The sequence below is a fragment of the Phocoena phocoena genome, chromosome 18 (genome assembly GCF_963924675.1).
Source record: "Phocoena phocoena chromosome 18, mPhoPho1.1, whole genome shotgun sequence".
Lineage (NCBI taxonomy): Eukaryota > Metazoa > Chordata > Mammalia > Artiodactyla > Phocoenidae > Phocoena > Phocoena phocoena.
Genome location: NC_089236.1, coordinates 52074546 through 52095711, shown reverse-complemented (window position 1 = coordinate 52095711; position 21166 = coordinate 52074546). Strand labels below are relative to the sequence as shown.

The window sequence follows — 21166 nt, the reverse complement described above, 5'->3', positions numbered from 1 at the left end:
ATTCCATTGTATTACATTCCTTATTTATCCGTTCATCTGTAATAGCAGCACTAGGGCTGCTGTGAACATTGGGGTACATATATCTTTTCGAATTATGGTTTTCTCTGGATTAATGATAAAAATTTCATCAAATACGCTACGGATATATTCCATGTTAATACATTTGGCTCTATCTGAATTTTTTTAATGTTTGCTTAGTATTCCGTAGAATGGTGTACTCTAATTTATCCAGTTCTATTCCTACCAGAGGACTGTTTGTTTCTCATTTTTCACTATTACAGTTGTCCCTTGGTATTTGAGGGGGAATTGGTTCCAGTACCCCCCCCACAGATACCAAAATTCCTGGATGCTCAAGTCCATTATATAAAATAGCACAGTGCTTGCATATAACCTACACTCATCCTCCTGTGTACTTTAAATCATCTCCAGCTTACATATAATACCTAATACAATGTAAGTGCTATGTAAATAGCTGGCAGTGATTCAAGTTTTGCTTTTTGGAACTTTCTGGAACTTTTTCTTTTCTGAATATTTTCGATCCCTGGTTGGTTGAATCTGCAGATGCAAAACCTGTGAATACAGAGGACCGACTGTATATCCATATCTGTACATATGTGTCTTTGATACTTGCGTACTTCTGTGAATATTTCTACTGGAGGTGGGCTCATTTAAATTTTGATATATCATGTCAAATTCATCTTCCAACAGAGGGTGTGCTTTGAATAAGAGGCTCTTAAGAGATTTGGCTCCTTGGTACCTTGGCATCCTTTTAGTATTAAGATCAGTTTGGTGTATTTTGATCCAAATAAGTATCTTTGCCTCTGTTATGTCTTTTTCAGTGATCTCTTTTATCTGTGTCTAGTAATTCTTTTATATTTATGTCTAAGTGATTTTGTGGTCATTAGGTAATTGTAATCTTTGTATAAGAAACTTACTCAATCATTTCTTTACAGTGTTAAAGTACAAACCTTTATTCTTGGTTTTGCCATACCAGAGGACTGATATTTGGTGGAGATGAGGGAATAAGTGCTTTACTTTGAGATTCATCAAGTATCTGTCATCATAAGCATGATAAAACCCACAGGCCAACTAGAATAGCAAGGGATGCTCACCACCCTAAACTCATATTCTAGAATTTTTAAAGATCCAAATAAGTGTGTTTTTGTATTTTCTAGTCAATTTTAAACTTCTCTTAACTTGTTTATCAAGATTTGGCTGTAGTTTGTATTGTAAAATTTAATATGTAGACAAAAAATAACTTATTTGATATTGTCACTGATATCTAATACTGGAATACTTTATTATATTCAAAGATTATTAAAATGCTTAAAATACTTTTAGTTTATATACATAATACTACATTGACAATATAGAGTTTAATTTTTCTTTCAAGTAAACATGTTTATAAGTGTTTATAAGTGTTTTTCTTTATTTATATGATAAACTAGATAGGTTGGTAGCAACTTAAAAAGTTTTTTAACTTCTTTAACTTAAAAATGTATTTTTAAATAGGTAAATATTGAAGAATGTTGTTTTTATAGATGCCTAACTACTTCACCTTTTATTGTCAAAGATATTCCTAATGGTAATGTAATGAATGAACTAATAGAATGTCTATTATTTGGGCTACCAAAACTCAGTACAAACTTCAAGGTAAACTTTTCAAGTTGAATGTCATCTTTCCATTTGATTCAACGTATGGTACCATTTAAACTAATTGTTATCTATTTTTTCATATTCTGGATTAGGAATGTTTTGAGTCATTGTTGAGTATTCTTCACTGGAGCTGGACCACCTTAGTCTTAGGAGTTGAAGAACTAAGAGGATTAAAAGGATTCCAGTTTACAGCCACACTTCTAGATTTAGAAAGACTACGCTTTGTGGGTACCTGTTGTCTGAGGTTATTGCGTGTCTATACCTGTGAAATTTACCCAGTGTCAGGTATGATACATTTTTTAAATGACTTTTGAGGAGAAAATGTTTTGAGACATTGAGAAGGTTTATATAGGGATTACCAAAAGTTTAAGATCCCCAGCTGCCTTTATTTATCCTGCTCGCTTCTGAATTGAGGGGAGAAACTTGGCTTGCTGTGATGCTTATATATTTACTTATAAAGAATATAATAGATTACATGTCATTATGATAACAAAAAGTCATGTTAGACTAAAGTTAAATACTCTAATAAGTTGTTGTTATAAACAGATTCTGTCAGATATAAATATTTTGAATGACTGATTTGGACTTAAATGCGCTGAAACCTGTGCAGGGTTTTTTTTGTTTTTTTCCCCATTTAAGAGTCCTATTTAAAAAGAAATAATTTTGGACCACACATAATCTCTATATTGTTTCATTTCTAGGTTATTAATACTTATGATTTTTAGCCATATAGGAAATTACTTGAATTGTATTGAATGTTTTCATACATATTTATTATTCTATTTAATTAGCAATCTGCTTTGTTCTCTTAAAGCTGCAGGAAAAGCTGTTGTAGAAGAAACTAGCAAATTAGCAGAATGTATTGGAAAAACCAGAACTTTGCTAAGAAAAATTTTGTCAGAAGGAGTTGATCACTGCATGGTGAAGTTGGATAATGATCCCCAAGGATATCTCAGTCAACCCTTGAGTCTCCTAGAAGCTGTCCTTCAGGAGTGTCATAATACCTTTACTGCCTGTTTTCATTCTTTCTACCCGACTCCTGCCTTACAGTGGGCTTGCCTTTGTGATCTACTGAATTGTTTGGATCAGGTAATTTCAGTTTGTAAAATGTCAGTTGAAAATATGTTAAAAAAAAAAAAAGAAAGAAAATATGTTATGCTACTTAATACTTTTCAAGAAAATATATTTCAGTTACCTCGATCTTTTTAACTTGTATAAAAGGTAAATTAAGAAATCAGTTTGGTATATGTGATTTAAATAATTAAAGTTAAAAAAACTGTTTTTCTGTTTGCTTTATCATTTCTTAATTATAAAATTGGCAGGCACATTGTATAGCTGCTGGGTTGTTCTTTGAATCTGTAAGTGAGAGCAAGGACAGTTCATGGTAGCCCCTGCCACTCCCATATCTCCAAAACAGTCAGGAGAGAGAGCTGCAAATGAATTTGCATGCTAACATCATTCATTTGCTCATGAGGAAAGTGCAACCCTCATGAATGTGTATGTCCCAAATCAGTTTCCAAAACCCTGAGCAAAATACTGGCAGAACTAAAGGGAGAAGTAGACAAATTCACATTGATAGTTGGTGACTATCAGTAATTAATAGAACGTAGAACTCTTTCAGTAATTAATAGAACAACTAGACAAAAAATATCAGTTGGAATACAGAAGATTTGAACAACACTATCCACCACTTTGGCCTAACTGACATTTATGGAATAGAATGTGCAAGTTGAGTATACGTTTTTGTTTCAAGTATACATATTATGTTCACAAAGGTATATTACATGCCAGGTCATAAAATAAGTCTTAGTAAATTTCACAAGATTAAAATCTTAAAGAAAGTGTTTTCAGACCACAATAGAAGTAAATTAAAAATTAAATGCAAAATATATCAAGGAAAACACCAAATATTTGGAAAATAGACAACACTTCTGAGTAACCAGTGAATCAAAGAAGAATTCCAAAGGAAATTAGAAGTTTTTCACACTGAAGATAAAAATATATCGGAATTTATGAGAAGTAGCCAATGTGTTGCGTAGAGAAAAAAAAATTTTTTTTAATGCTTATACTACTAGCAAAGAAGAAAAGTTTAAAATCAGTGATCTAAATTTCTACCTTAAGAAGCCAGAAGAAGAGCAAATCAAACCCAATGTAAGAAGAAAGTAATAAGGAAAGGATCAAAATAATCAAGAGTCAAAATCAATGAAATAGAAAATAGAGAATATTAGCAAAGTCAAAAGTTGGTCCTTTGAAAATAAAACAAAAATTTTAAAACTCCTAGGAAGTCTGATTGAGAGATAAGAGAGAAGGAAAAAACACAAAATACCATTATCAGGAATGAAATAGGAACGATCACTAAAAGGTTGTTTATCTTTTATATATCAAAAAACTTGGATTATATTGATGCAGTATTTCTTTAGTGGGGTGTATATTTTTGTTTTTAAAAGGATATTCAAGAGGCAAACTTCAAGACATCAAGTAGCCGGCTCCTTGCAGCTGTGATGTCAGCTCTGTGTCACACTTCTGTTAAGCTGACTTCTATCTTCCCTATTGCATATGATGGAGAAGTACTGCTACGATCAATTGTTAAACAAGTTAGCACAGAGAATGACTCAACACTGGTTCACCGTTTTCCCCTTCTGGTAGCACACATGGAAAAACTCAGCCAGGTCGGTCTTTTTCTGAAATATCTTTTATGTTGAAGCAATAAAACTGTAAATGGAGACAAACCTAGCTTGGTGCTTATTCTTCTGTATCAGTATGTATATTTACCAAATAATTATGAGTTTTACGAGAAGAGTTAAAATTAAGAAAAAAAGGGCTTCCCTGGTGGCGCAGTGGTTGAGAGTCCGCCTGCCGATGCAGGGGACACGGGTTCGTGCCCCGGTCTGGGAGGATCCCACGTGCCGCGGAGCGGCTGGGCCCGTGAGCCATGGCCGCTGAGCCTGCGCGTCCGGAGCCTGTCCTCCGCAACGGGAGAGGCCGCAACAGTGAGAGGCCCGCGTAACGCATAAAAAAAAAAAAAAAAAAAAAAAAAAAAAATTAAGAAAAAAAAATTTCTCTGTTTACCTGTAAATGAGCAATCTTTTTTCTCTAGTTTTTCATTTTAAATGATCCCTAACCCATAAAGAACTTGATAGAGTTATGAGATAAATTCCTGTATGTTTGTTTTTTCCTGAACAATTTAAAAAATTGCAGATACTATAAGCAAACTTTTATATTCTAATATAGTATTTTAGATTGCCAAGATAGAATTTTAGGGAAATAAATAATTTTAAAAACATCTTTTTCTATAACATTTTGGTATGTTAAGATAAGTATTATAAAACAGTAGTCATAGGAAACATTGTTTAATAAGTGCTTCTGGTTTATTAGAAAGCATTATCAAGAAAAATTAAATATACATGAAAACCATATATAATTACTAACACGTTTGATGAGAAGTAATCTTTAAAATTAAAGCAAAAAAAAAAAAGAGTAGAAAATAGAACAGTTATCCCAATTAGTGTACAGTAGCAATTTTCTGTTGACTGAAGAAACAGAAAAATTATGAGAAAAATTTCAGTGACATACAGAAACAAAAAACAGGACAATAGCAGAATGGGAAGAAAATTTGCAGTTAATATAATACCTTTATAGTATCCCAGTAGACATAATAAAAGTAAATATAAGAGGGAATTTAGAGAGTAAGGCAGCATGGGAAAATTTTCAGCCTTACTAGTAATTAAATGTGGGTGAAAGTTCTATCAAGGTATCAATATATTTGTAAAAAATTAGGAGAAATAAATTCTTTCTCTTATAAAGCTCCTGTACTGGTGAGACTGTGAGGCAACCTACTAACCTTGTTTAAGTGAAATAGTTGAATTTGGATATATCAACTTGATAGAATATGGTTCTATCAGCCATGAAAAATAACTACATTTACATTTAATATCAAAGCAGATGTTTTTAAGTTTTTAAAATAAAAAGTCAGAAACCAAAGTGTATATATATATATATACACACACTATGATGACAAACTATGTAAAATATGTATGCAAATACCTGCATATTTTGAAAGAATACTGGAAGTAAAAATAATATTTAGGTGATAAAGCTATGGATAATCTGTTTTTCTTTTTAAATTCCCTTTAGTGTTGCAGTGTTTTCCTTAAAAATATAGTAAAAGTTCAAAATATTAAAAAAAATTTTTTTTGAGAACTGCTAACATTTGGTAATTATTAAAATTAATAATTGCATATTTGCATGTCTGTATTAATATTCTGTGAAGATATATGCTGGTTATTATATATTCTTCTACCCTCTTTTTAGTGGATAATATAGAATTCTACCATTTGGATGTAGCATAATATAGTCAACCAATCCTTTCTCTATATATATTTTTAGATTTTCCCAATATTTCAGTATTTTAAACAATGCAGCTGAAAATATCATTGACTATATTTTTATGTGTATACAAAGTGATTTTTCCAGAATAAATCTTCAGGAGTGGAAAATTCTTAAGTCAAAGGAGAACACTTTAAGACTTCGCTAAAATTGCCAAAATGCCCTCCAGAAAGCTAATGTCAGCTTGCATTCCCCACCACTAGTGAATAAGAGTTCCTTTTGCTAAAATTTTAGTGGCAGTAATGTGCTAATATATATATACATATTTTTTTTTTTGGCCTTTTAACTAAAACATATTGGCACTCTTGATTTCATGTTTAAGATTTTATGGGAAGCTTCTCGTATTAATCTTTTAATTACTAGTTAGAAACTTAAGTGGACGTAACTGGATAAATGCACTCCACACACCCCCCTATGCCCCACCCCCCAAAGAAAGCCCTTCTAGATTACTGATTATAGAGTACAGTTGGGGATTAAGTTTCATCCAAAGCTAATTTTATGAGATGTTCCAAAAAGTAAAGTTTTTGGAGAATGAAAGTGATGTAAAGGATAGAAGAATTGTAATTTTAACAGAATCAAGAATTGATTATTTTAAAGCCAGGAAGACGAATTACATAGGATACTGACCTAAATGTTATGGAAATTTTATTCAAAGATAATAGAAATAACTTAAAAATTGAAGATTATCTCTAAGTAACTTTGTATTTTCAGCCTAAGATTGGACATTAAGAAAATATGAGAAATTGTACACATTGTTGAGAGTGATTCATAATAATGCTCATGATGATTTTAACTGAAAAGTTACTTAATTTTTTCTAATGGATTGAAAGTACACTCATTTACATATTTGGTTTGTCTCGGGGAGAGTGATTTAAGACCGTTTTCCACCTCGAGATTTTTATGACTTTATGAAATCTGTTGAACCTGCGATATCTTGTAATACAATATGGAATGTAAGTATTATGGAAAAACTTGCTTGCTCAGGGGCAACAAAGTGTTTTTTGATAACGTACTCATAGCAAATGGTTCCCCGATTTTACAGATGAGGTTGAGGCACTGTGAAAAAGCTGGAATTTACAGATGAGGTTGAGGCACTATGAAAAAACTGGAACTAGATCTCAAATTGTTTGATTCCCTAGTCCACAGGACAGCTGAAAGGGTCATTGGTCACGACTGGCCCTCTGATGAAACTGAATGCATCTTGTTCTCTGTTCACAGTGAGCTAAAAGATATTGAGGATGGTAAAAGAGATAAAGAGTGTTCATGCTGGATATCAATTAAATTATTCATCTTTTCCCCTTTTTTTTTCTGGAAAAAAAAGTATTTTCCCACTGGTCTTTAATGCGACTCTGTAATTCCTTATTTTGAAAGTTTTTCATTGGTAGAGGTTGGAATTTCTTATCTTCACTTCTGAAATCAAGTACAATAGGAATTGTAAAGCTGCACAGAAGTATTTATTGAACAACTCCATATTTTTGTTACATGCATGTACAGAAAGAATTTTATTAGAAAACAGATTTGTATAGACTATTTCTCAGTTGCTTTGTCTTTAAATCAGAAATCATTAAATTATTTCATACCAGAAATAATTATCTCAGTTTGGAATTTTGTCCTATAGAAATAGCTTTTTAAATAGGAGGAGTTTTTTTCTGTCATATATGATTCTTAAATAAGAAGGTAGGTGAAAATGACCCTAGGTTAATAAAAACACAGATACCTTGTAAATGTGTGGTACTTTTATGATGCCCAGGGACTGATAACTTAACAAAGAACTTCTATGGGAAAAGTAGATATAGTGACTCCACATACAACTGGATAGATACATAGACATAGACTCAAGTCTGAATTTTAAAGGTGTCATCTAGAAAGACAAGATTTTGCAATTGAGTACTCATGTGAAGGAAAATAAAGCAATATCTTAGAACGTTTTATTTTCATGTATCATAGAATGAAGAGAATATCTCAGGGATGACAAGCTTCCGTGAAGTTCTGGAGAAAATGCTGGTTATTGTCGTGCTCCCAGTCAGGAACAGCCTGAGGAGAGAAAACGAGCTCTTCTCCTCCCACCTGGTCTCCAACACTTGTGGATTACTGGCCAGTATTGTCAGCGAACTGACAGCATCAGCCCTGGGATCTGAAGTAATGTTATATTTTGATATTGGATAATGAGCACATGTTTAAACTCTCCACATTGTTTCTTTTTTCATATATTTTGGCTTTGTAGAAACTAATTTTTTTTAAGAAAAAACATTGAAGCTAGGCTGTTTTGGGGGTTTTGTTTTTTTTCTCTCCCTTCCTTATACTCTTCTCTGCTCTTCTTTGCTTCCTCTCTCTCACCAGTTTACCCAGGATGTTGCAGTAATACAAAGCATACATTTTCCCCTCAACTGCCCCATTGCACAACCCACCACCATGCCCCAGTAAAAGCAAAACTAGTTTTCACTGCTGGGTAATGAGAAGTAGAAGTAGGACTACTAATGAATATGCGGTACGGAAAAGGTAAAGAGGTTCAAACCTTAGCTCTGCCAACTTGATTGACCCTAGACAAACACATATGTAAAATGGGAATAATAATTTTTATCTCACTTATATCACAAAGGTTTTTCTTTAATTGTAGTAAATTAGGTAACAAAAAATTTATCATTCTAATCATGTTTATGTGTATAGTTCAGTGGCATCAAGTACATCCACATTGTTGTACAGCCGTTATTACAGAGTTTTAAAAGGATCAAATATTAATATGTTTGAGGAAACCACTTTGAAACATTTTAAAGTGCCTTTACATTTTTGTAAAGTAATTATTTTTCACCAGTTCACTGCCCTGCTCACTCTGTTTTATAATTTATCTAAATGTTTTGACTGAATTTGGTGAATGTTTCTATTTTTTTCCTGAAAAAGTAGGTGGTAGATTGGTTTTGAAAATCATGTCATAATGTGAAATATCTTATATCATTCAAATGAATGTTTAATAACCAGGATGTACTGATTGACCCCAGGTCTCTCGTTTCTTGCAAAGGAACGTCTATTTTACTTCTATAATTCCTAGTCTTTGCTTTTACTTACTTAAACAGATTTATTTCAGAATCTATTCTCAATTAATCCATTCAGTCTACACTCATTACTGATTCATAGTGAGAGTTTAGCCTTTAGGATTCCTAAATGATTACACATACCTGAACAGGTTTTAGTATCTCACCCTGGCCTAGGAGGTGAAGCCCTGGTCAGAACATTTTAATTTTCTTTTTCACTTATTCATTCAGTCTATAATATGCTTCCCTCTTGTACTAGGCCGTGGAGGAGAAAGTTTATAAGGCCTCAGTCCCCGTCAGAAATTTGCTGTGTAGTAATACCCTGTGAACTTACTTTTCTAATGAAAAGGAATGCCCAAAATTGCAAGTGCCTAATATACAACCTTGGGAGTTTCTAAAGGTCCTGTCTTAGATATCCACATTTTTTTTTCCTCAGAGGAGTTTGTCATTCTTGCTAGAATCATAAGCTTCAATTTTTAACCCTTGTAGGTCTTTCAGACTTCTGCAGCCAACTTAGATAAGAAGCAGGCTCTATAATTAAAAAGATAGTTTCAAACCAAAATAAGTGCTCTGATCCTCTCTAATCAAAGTCTGTAATTAATGATGTTGTACAAGTGTGTGTGTGTGTGTGTGTGTGTATTTTCACATATTGACTGCCAAGTTATCATAGTATACATTAGCGATATTCAGACTTAAGGCACAGAACATTTTCTGCAATGACGTCTTAGCTTGAAAACTCACAAATAAGAGGAAGGGTGGTCTGACTGAAGAGGGGGACCTTGAGTCTGCCTGCCTTGAATATCCATCTGTCCAGGATTCCTAGTGTTCTATGTGTAGCATAGTTTGAAAACTATTGGTCTGTAAAATATTGATGAAATTTTTGGTATCTCTTTGCAAAGTGAATGATAATTCATGCATATGTTATGACTGTGATAACTTACAAGTTTATAGTTCTGACATAAATTAAGTGAAAAGTATAGTTTAATATGACTAAAAAAATATACTGTCACATGATACTGATTTGTGAATGTAGAGTAATAAAATCTGATTTTATTCTTCGTTAATCTCTTATTGGAATGTACCTTTAGGAAGGTTTAAACCCTCTTGTTAAAGGTAGGTTATTTCACTGAACTTCCTAGAAACCTTTGGATAGTTTTGTTAAAGGTATATTAGTAACGCTCAGGTCCAGACTACTGATGTAGTTGCTTTCGTTGTTCACAGGTTGATGGGCTTAATTCTCTCCACTCCGTTAAAGCCAGTGCTAACCGATTCACAAAGACAAGTCAGGGGAGAAGTTGGAACACTGGGAATGGGTCCCCAGATGCAATCTGTTTTTCAGTAGACAAACCTGGAATAGTTGTGGTTGGTTTTTCTGTCTATGGAGGAGGTGGAATTCATGAATATGAATTAGAGGTGTTGGTTGATGATGTGAGTACCACTCTTACAGTGTTCCTCTTGCTGTGTGGGTTGTGTGTCAGGACATATCATCATTATAATGTACAGTACAGTACAGTGGTCCACATCCTTGAGGGCTTAGCAGATTAGTCATAGATGGACAACGTTAGAGAAATTGAAAGGGAGCGATTCTACATGATTGCTCATGTGCCATTTTGGACCTCTCTTGTCTCATGTTTTTTGCACTTCCTGGGAGGATTTTAAATGAAAAACCTAGAAATTATATAGCTAAGCCTCTGACTATAAATCTTGAGTAATTATTTTTGCTATTGTAGTATTTCAGAAAACAAGAACAATATTCAGACTGGTATTATTACCCGTATCAGTGATTAAGCAATTTTGTCAGAGTGCCAGTGGATGATTCTTGGTAAAGATAGCGGTGCTGACTGAATTAGCAGTATCTTGCTGTATCCACTATAAATTTTTTTTAAGTACCTGAGTTTTACAAAGTTTTATTAAAATGAGACAGACAGGTAGCATATAAATCATTTGCTGGTAAATAACATTGTATCTGTATTTTGCTTCTTTTGAGCAATTAATTTGAATTATTTCCTTACTTCACTAGGCTCTATAATTAGATATAGCATCCTTATGAAGAAGGGGGAATCATTTTAAGACAGATGAAAAAGCCTATTTATATGATATAATTTGTAGATGTCTCAGGAAATCAGATAAAAATGAATAGTTCTAGAGGACCAAAAATGTTTTCTTTAGTACGTATGGATACATGCTAATGGATAATTTTATATGCAAGGAAATAAACTCTTAAAAACAATCATTGATAAGTCAAAATTGTTCATTTAATGAAATTAAGAGCATGTGGGTTTTGTTTTGTTTTAATTAGAGTGAACATGCAGGGGATTCCACTCATTCTCACAGATGGACATCTCTAGAATTAGTCAAAGGAACTTATACAACAGATGATTCACCCAGTGATATAGCTGAAATCAGACTTGACAAAGTTGTTCCTTTAAAGGTAATTTTAACAGTATCTTTCTTTTGTAACTAGGATGTATTATTATGAGTTTACTTAAAAATAGTGAAAAGTATTCCTATATGTGGTCCTTTAAATGTTTCTAGAGTACCAACTGTATTCCTGATACTGTACTGTATTATATTCTATCTTTGCAAAAGATCTCTTCAAGTCTGGTATAGTGGAAAGTATCCATAGGTTCTGGAGTCAAACAAACCTAGCTTCAGATACCTGCTCTTCCAAATATTAGCTCTAAGACATTGGATATGTCATCATTTGCCCACTCTGAGGCTGATTTGTACTGAGGCTGATTTGGGAAGGATAATACCTCCATTGTAGTGTTGTTTAGATTAAACTAAGGAATGGAATAAGATACTTGCCTCAATGTCTAGCACAATATATTAGAAACTCAATAAATATTAGTTCCTGTTTTTCTTCTCCTGTTGTGCCAAAACTCATGTAAAGAGCCAGTGGTCTTAACAGATTGTATTAAATAACTATTAAAGTTATTATTATTTTATATAACTTGACTGTCTCGCAGAAAATAACTATTTAGCAAAACAAATTTTACTTAACATTAAAGTAATAATTAATAGAGTATTTCTGAATCCAACTATAATAATTTTTATTATACAGCAGAACTTTGGATGAGGTAAGTTCATCAGTTACTTCATCAAAAGCATAAATGATACCAAAAAACAAACAAAAAGAAACCCATCATTATGAAGTTTATGTCACGGATCATTAGGCGCCAGTATCTATGTCTCACGTTTTCTATATACAGTGAATCTTGTTTTGGAGAACTTTTTCTTACAGATATTTTTTTTCCATGTCTGTCTGCCTGTCTACTTCTGTCTCTGAATGTCTCTCTTAAAATAAAAATATAATGGATTCACCATTATTATTTCCCATATTTAAAACTGTTTCAAAAGTTAAACTCATCAAAGGAAAATATTAATTCATGTATTTAAAATCTTTTATTATGGGTAATATTTTTTACAGTCTGATTAAGAACTAGAGGCAAGAACTAGAGCCCCACTGCCTGTATTTAAATCCTAGTTTCATCACTTACTAGCTGTGTGACTTTGGGCAAGTTACTTAACTTCTCTGTGCTGCAGAGTCCTCATCTGTAAAATAGGGATAATAATGGCACTTACCTTATGAGGTCATTTTAAGTATTAATTTAATTAAAGTAAATTACAGAAAGTACTCAGGACAGTTTCTGTTAAATAATAAACATCAATAAGTGTTAGTTATCACCCTGTTTGATTCGTTAAAAAAACTCATTTAACCAAATTGTCTATAAATATAATAGATTCATTATACAGTTGACCCCGGAACAACGTGGGGGTTAGGGGTGCTGACCCTCCTCACAGTGGAAAATCCAAGTATACCTTATAGTCAGCCCTTTTTATACCTCCCTATACTGGTTCCACATGTGTGGATTCATCCAACCTCGGGTCGGGTAGTACCGTAATATCTACTGTTGGAAAAAATCCCGTGTAAGTAAACCCAGGCAGTTGAAACCTCTGATGCTCAAGGCTCAACTGTATTTGCCCAGTTTGCTGCTAGAGCTCGTTTTATATATCCTCTGTATATTATGAATAAATATAAATATGCCTTACATCTTTATCATGAAGGAAAATGTTAAATATGCTGTGCGCTTGAGGAACTATGGAAGCCGCACAGCAAACGGAGATGGAGGAATGACCACGGTTCAGTGCCCTGATGGCGTGACGTTTACATTCAGCACGTGCAGCTTGAGTAGTAATGGCACAAATCAAACCAGAGGACAGATTCCACAGATCCTCTACTACAGGTAGGTGTGTGTATAGAGATCAGGGAGCTATTCTGCAGTGGTAGAACATGTGCAATTTACTACCCAGGTACAAAACGCTAAACGGGCAGTGATAACTGTATTATACAGCGTATCTTCACTGCACTTGCTAATTTGTATAAAAAGATCTCATTTTCATATGTAAATTCAATGTTTACTTTAAAATGTTCTTTGTCATTTCTTTAATATCATTGAAATGTTTATATACTGGGCATATGTGCTTGGGCATATGTGTTTGTTGTCACTCTTATAGTTTTGTGGTCTGCATTTTCTAATTTTAATGGAATTTATTCATTTTTTTTAAATACCAAAAGTTAATGATCAAATCATCTCTACCAAAGTATTGTTGTTACCTTGAACCGGTTATCCAGTCTGCAAAATATTTTGGTGTCTGTGAATCTAGTCCTTGGATCCCTAGAATATATAATGATGTGTTTCTAATATTTTTAACTAAAGCCATTCCTTAGGTAAACAGTGGAAAACAAAGAATTACAACAATTTTGAGTTAAAAAAATGCTTTTAAGTATACATTTCTCACTGAGGTCTGAATTTTTCTTTTAGCAACTTAGCTGGAATCGTAGGTAGTAGTGAGTACCATTCACCACATTGGTCCTCAACCTGACTTGACATCAAATCACTGAAGTTGCATATCACTTTCAGAGGCTTACTGCTTCCTCCGTTTCCTTCATAAACAGTCAAGAGGACACTGCCTAGGCACAAAATGTTTTTCCCTAGATGTAGATGATCTGCTTTCTTTCTCCATGTAAAATAGAATAGAAATAGTAGGCATTAAATAGCTACATAGTGGCATGTTGCTGCTGAGATACAAAAGCTTTCTAATCTTTTTACCCTAATGAAAAACCTTTTCTGTTACACAGCCCCACAGTAAACAGTACATTATTTGCTTTCTCAAAAAGTAGATTGGAAGCCATATCAGACACAAAAGAAGAGTTATATGTTTCGAAAAGCTAGAGAGCCCCTTAAAAGCATCTGCTGTCCAGACTTTATATCTTACACAAAATACAGTGTTTTTGATATTTTCCACCAAGGTTTAAATATCTTCAGCTTTAATTTTTTTTTTTTTTTTTTGTGGTACGCGGGCCTCTCACTGTTGTGGCCACTCCCATTGCGGAGCACAGGCTCCGGACGCGCGGGCTCAGTGGTCGTGGCTCACGGGCCCAGCCGCTCCACGGCATGTGGGATCTTCCCAGACCGGGGCACGAACCCGTGTCCCCTGCATCGGCAGGCGGACTCTCAACCACTGCGCCACCAGGGAAGCCCAGCTTTAAATTTTAATTAATTAAATTTTAAAAGATTAAAATCACTTGACCATTAAAACCATGCTACTCTGATGGCTCCCAAGTTTATATCTCTAGCTTCCATCTCCTCTGAGCCCTGGAATGAATATCCAGGTCCCTCTGATATCTTCATCTGAGTGATAGTAGTGGAGATGGTGATGAGAGTTCCTATGTACTGAGCACTTCCTTTATACCACGCAGTGCTCTGAGGGCATTCCTTGTCTTAGCTCAGTCAGTCCTCACAGGAACCCCTGTGAGGTGGGCAGTTTCCTATCCCTCCTTTACAGATGAGGGAACCTGAGGCCTGGAGCGGCTCCACAACCTGCCTGAAGTCTCACTCATAGTAAATTATGGTAAATTATGGTCCTGGCAGGAAATTGGACTCCAGATGACCTACCTTTAACCACTGTACCACACACACGTCCTCTTTATGGTTGGCTAATATACGTCTTAGTGGTACTCGTCCACAGTCCTCCTCCCCACCCACAGGTACAGGTACAGCAAACACCTTGGGGGCATTCTTGACATCCCTCTTTCCCTCATACTTTACGTCAGTAAGTCTTGGCAGCCGTACTTTTTAAATGTCCTACATCTGACCTTTTCTACCGCTCCCATAATTAACAGTCTAGCCCAAACCATCACGCCAACCTGGGTAGCTACCTGGAGAACTGGATCTTAGAGGAAATAGCTTCCAAACAAGTCTCCCTCCTTTCACTGCTGCTCTCTTACAGTCTGTCCTCCACCGCACAGCCAGAGTGACCTTAGAGAAATGTAAATCATATCAAGTTCTGCCCTTGCTCACATTCCCCTCATAGCTTCCCCTTCCTGTTCCAGGATAAAATGTAAAGTCTTTACTGTGGTGTTTAAACCTCATGTGATCTGACTCCTATTTACCTTGCCCACCTGTCACCCTTCACTCTCTCCCCTTTCATTCTAGTCGCACACACTCTTTCTCCTTTCATTCCAGTTCAAGGAACTCACAAGAGGGGTTCTGTCTTCATTCTGTCTTCATTCTATTCCTTGAACTCACCCATCTTGTTCCTGTCTGAACTTTTATCTTACTGTTCTTTTTGCCTGAATACTCTTCTCTCAGCTCAGATCTTTTTTAACACAATTCAGGCCCTTGTTTAAATAGCAGTTCCATCATGATCTTATTTAAAATAACTTTGTGCCCTTATCTGGCTTTATTTTTCTTTGAAGCCCTATTACTCCTTAAAACTATATAGCTCTATATTTACTTTTTTTAACTGGAACTTTTTTAACTTAAATGAGCTGTGATCCAGATATGATTCCTAGAGTTAGATCGTGTTTTACCCACCATGGAAAATGATCTCATGTGTTACTTATGTTATAGGAGTGAATTCGATGGAGATTTACAATCTCAACTTCTGAGTAAAGCCAATGAAGAAGATAAAAATTGTAGCAGAGCTCTCTCTGTGGTAAGCACTGTTGTTCGAGCTGCAAAAGACCTCTTGCACAGAGCTCTTGCCGTGGATGGTAAGACTTCTCTTTTACTTCCTTAATAGTCATATTTTAGATTCTTTATTCCCCAGCTTGTGCAGAGAGCTACTGAAGAAGAACCATCTTGTAGAATCCCAGAAGGTTTTATTCATTATAGATCTACACATATACGTACATTAATTTGGGATCAGCCATACTCCATACACCAATGCAGAATTTTTTAGAATGTTCAGAAGTAATGATTTTACACTGTAGTTTTCTTAGTTAGCCCATTAAGAGAAAAACTCTTGGTTAAACTGAGTCTTTGCTTCTTTCAGTAGTCAAAAAAACATTTCGTTTTCTCCTTTAGACCTGTTTTTCTTTCTCTGTGTTCTATTTCTAGCAATAGTATCACCATTCATCCAAAGGTCTGGGTAATCCCAAACATCTCCCCAGATTCACTTGTCTCATTTGAGTTCTGTAAATTCTTCCACTGGAAGTTCTCCAGTTTGTATTCTCCTCTCTATCTGTTCTCCCACAGTTCAAGTTGCCATGGTTCAAGCACATGTCCTCTTTTTCATGGGTTGAAAACATCCTAATAATCTCCCTGCCACCTTTCCCCAACTCCCCATCTAGTTATCTAGTCATCTTCCACACTGGCAGCAGAGTTACATTTACAAAAACATTACTGTTAGCTATAACATTTGTTCCTAAATGTAGTTGCACATCAGAATCACCTGAGAAGCTTGCTGAAAATAAAGAATATTTGGTCCATCCAAACTAGGGGTTTAGGCTGAACTAAGAAACTATTGCCCAGCCTACTCTGATGCAACAGCAGATCTAGAAACAAGTATTTGGAAGTAATTGGCCTTCAATATAAAGGTCTTCATAACGTAGATTCAACTTATCTTCCCAGCACCATGTTCATGGAGAAATAATTAAAATGTTCATCAGCGAAGTGCTTTTTCCTTGGAAAAAATAGAAGGCAATATAGCTAATAACAGCAAACAGTTTTGGAGTACTTAATATGTGCAGGCATTGTTCTAAGCATTTTACATGTATTAACTCACTGGATCATCACAATATCCAGTGAGGGAAGTATTGTTATCCTGTCTTACAGATGAGTAACCTGCACACAAAGATTATGTGGTTTGCCTAATGACAGAAATATAGCTATGTGTTGCACCAAGATTAGTGGTTTAAAATCATGACCGTTACCCTAAGTTCTAATTCTGGCTCTGTCATTTTACAGGTGTATGATTTTGGATAATATACTTAAACACCGTGTGCCTTGGTTTCCACTTCTAAAAGGGGCGATAATAAAAGTACCTTATTGTAAGGATTAATTGAGATAATGTATGTAAAGCCCTCAGAGTAGTGCCAGGTCCTTTATAAGCACTCAATCAATGTCAAGTATAATTTTACTAGAATACAGGCTTAGTACAGCATATATACATTACAATGAAGTTACCTTCTAACTATAGTTTTAATGCCTTTTTTAGCTGATGACATTCCAGAACTGCTTAGCTCTTCCAGTCTGTTTTCCATGCTGCTTCCCCTTATTATAGCCTACATAGGACCAGTAGCTGCTGCTATTCCCAAGGTGTGTGATTTAATTCTCTAACTTTGAATCTTTTTTGTAACTATAATTTTATTTAGACTTTATATCTTTCCTTTAAAAATACTTCAATATTTGAGGCATCTGGGTTACAGGTAACAAGCAGGTAGACATGTAAATGGTAGAAGTTATTAGTTAAATAACTAATTCTCTGATCTTAGTATTGTTTACTGGATTACCATGCTTACTTAATTGGCTTTACATTTGAAGAACTTGGGAATAGGAAATATATTTTAGAATATGATATGTAAGGAAAGCTTAAATTCACTGAGATCTTTAAAAGTTATAATGTCGATGCCAAATCTCCATTTTGAATAAAAATAACAATGTTAAAGGATAGGAGTGTTGTAAAATTGTGAAATATTCAAGACATGGAAGAAATTATAAACTACTGATTCTTTGGCATAATTAAATTTGAGTAAAACCTAGTTTACTGCAGGTCCCAAAAAGGCAGAAGGGTTTACAAATATGGACTAGACTATATGTAACATCTAAGATAAATTTAAGATAAGTCTTTTTTTTTCTTTCCATAGAACAGATTTCTCTTTGAATGAAAACTTAGCTAGAAGAAACTCTAAATAGAAATTCCGATTAATAAGTATAACCAACAATTATAGTAATTAATCTTTTTAAAGCAACTTTCACACTTATCTCATTTAATCATTTTTTTTTTATACTAGGTGGCTGTAGAAGTCTTTGGCCTTGTCCAACAGTTGCTTCCTTCAGTTGCCATTCTGAATCAGAAGTATGCACCCCCTGCATTCAATCCTAATCAGTCAACAGATAGCACCACAGGAAACCAGCCTGAACAAGGCCTCTCTGCCTGTACAACCTCTAATCACTATGCTGTCATAGAGAGCGAGCACCCTTATAAGCCTGCATGTGTGATGCACTACAAGGTGGGCACCAGTTCCTAGGGATAGTTTAAACTTAAAACTTGATTTGATGTTCTATACTGATATCTCAAAGGATACTTGGTCTCTGTTCAAGTATAACTTCTATATGTAAATAAAGAGAATCAGCAGGTGGTTAGACACTGTCAAATACACACCAGGGTTTAAGACAGTCTTTACTGTTAAAGAGTATAGTTTTATAGGGCTTAGGAAAGTTGTTCTCGTACCTTTTTGTAAGTACAGGGCATGTGTAATGCTCAACTGCCAGTTATATATTGTAATAGTGGATATCAGCATTAAAATTTAAAAACCACTTTTTTTGAACTGATATTATTTGTACCACAGACTGAGCTCTAAAAATTTACATACCCAGTGTAGGATTTAAAATACTATACATAATGTTAAAATGTACGTATAAAATATTTATAAGTATAATGTTGTTATTATAGAGTATCCAAAATCCTATTCCTTGCTTTCTAAATTGTATCACTTAAATTAAGGGAGAGCAAGAAAATTTGTCCACTTAAATTAATTATAAGTTTAAGTTTTATGTGCTTGTAAAATATTCAGCTTTTTATTGTAGAATATGGTAAACATATGAAAGGTCAGCCTAGTACAGTTTACCCCTTTTCTCCATCATCCCAGATTCAGCTGTTATCAACTCTTGGTCAGACCTCTTTCATTTATTCCTCACCCTCTTTGTCCCTTTCACATTCATGGATTTTTCATTATGTATCTCAAAATGTAAGGGCCTGTAAAAAATAACCATGTTATTATCACACTTAAAAGAACGAATAATTCCTTTAGGTTATCAAATGTGCACATTTTAAGCTGTTTGAATTAGAATCCAAATAAGATTCATACATTGTGATTGGTTATGTCTCTTAAGTCTCTTTTAATCTGTTGATCCCCCTCCATCTCTCTCTTTTTTGTTTCCTTGAATTTTATTTAAGAAACTGGATCATGTGTTTTTTTGATAGGATCCTCTTCAGCTTGACTCCTGAGTCCTTTAGACACACCCCTTGTAGTCATTCATAACATGCTCACTCACTGGTGTAAGATGTTATAAGATGTTAACAGGCTCTGGTATAAGACGTTATAAGAGCTTACACATTTCTCGCCTCAAATCTGAAACCCACCATTTTTTCAAAGTGCTGTGATTCCTTTAAATGGTAATGAGTCTTTAAAAGCCAAAATATGGCACTGGGAATGCTCATTTCTCCTGGGTTGTCACTGTTTCTAGATATTTATAGTGTATAGAACTAGTACATACACTCACACGTAAACACACACGTATTTATATACACAGGCATATATTATTTGTATATATATTTATGTATGTGGGTGTATTTATGAACAGACATGTCTATGTGTATACATATTTTTTTAAAGATAAAATACCTCATGAGTTTGTACTGTTGATACTCATTCAAAATAAGGACCACAGGATGTTACATCTGAATCTCCTTTCTCATAAACCAAAAGTTCCTGTTCTCGATGGCACTGGGAATGTTAGAATTAGAAAATCACTTAATTATTCATTCACTCTTTGTGTGTGTGTGTGTGTGTGTGTGTGTGTGTGTGTGTGTGTGTGTGTGTTTTGTCTTTTGGGCATATTCCCAACTAGGAAGTACAGAGAAATGACCATGTTTTCAAAGTAAGTGGGTATGGTCAACTACTGTGTTTTAAAGTAAATTGGAATAATCCCTCTCTCTGTGATTATGCTGCTAATTGGATCATTTATTTTATTTTATTCTAGATTTTTAGGAATTGCTTTTTAAGTTTTGTTTGATAATAGTTCAGTTACATAGTTTTAAGTCAAATCTGTAAAACAAAGTGTATTCAAAGAAATCTAGCTTTTATCTCTGTCCCCTCATTCTGCTCCCTTCTTCCCTGTCATGTCTTCTTCTCAGGTAACATTTCATATTATTATAATTTTACAGTTTAGCCTTCCATTATTTCTTTTACTGTAAGCATAGACACACAAATACAGATGCAGATGTGTGTGTGTGTGTATTCATTCCTCATGTTTTTCAACTTTTTATTTTGAAGAATTTCAAACCTGTATAAAAAAGTAATAAGATTTGTGCAGTGAACACCCCCATATGCCCTTCACTTGGCTTCATTAGTTAACATTTTGCCATGATTGTTTTATTTATCTATATTTATTATTGTCAGACCATTTAAGAGCAGGTTGCAAACATCATGACCCCTCACCTTGTTCCTAAGAACAGTTAAGTTTTCTGTATAACCCTAATGTACCAATCGAATTTAGGAAATTTAACATTGGAACAGGGTTATTACCACAATAAAGAGTAGTAGTATATCATGTTGTAAGCTAAACATTTTGCCTTTTTTCCCAACAATGGTGTTCACAGAATCTTTTTAAACCCCGACCAGGACCCTATCGGGTTCAAATATTGCATTTAGTTGTTAGGCCTCTTTGATCTCTTTTAATCTACAGTAGTTCCTCAGTCTTCCTTCATCTTTTATGACATTGGCATTTTTGAAGAACACAATCAGTGGTTTTGTAAAAATATCCTTTTAATTTAGATGTAATTGATTGTTTTTTAATGATTAG

At 34.3% G+C, this 21166-nt stretch overlaps 1 protein-coding gene across 1 annotated transcript in view; it reads left to right on the top strand.

Moving 5' to 3' along the window:
• Nucleotides 1-21166, top strand: part of MYCBP2 (MYC binding protein 2) — a 272456-nt gene that overhangs the window by 137821 nt on the left and 113469 nt on the right. Inside the window, exons 31-40 of the mRNA XM_065896124.1 lie at nt 1749-1941; nt 2471-2745; nt 4104-4325; nt 7990-8181; nt 10293-10499; nt 11371-11502; nt 13140-13318; nt 15989-16131; nt 17577-17677; nt 18373-18591. Coding sequence (XP_065752196.1) covers nt 1749-1941; nt 2471-2745; nt 4104-4325; nt 7990-8181; nt 10293-10499; nt 11371-11502; nt 13140-13318; nt 15989-16131; nt 17577-17677; nt 18373-18591 — 1863 coding nt within the window. The remainder of the gene's footprint in view (nt 1-1748; nt 1942-2470; nt 2746-4103; nt 4326-7989; nt 8182-10292; nt 10500-11370; nt 11503-13139; nt 13319-15988; nt 16132-17576; nt 17678-18372; nt 18592-21166) is intronic.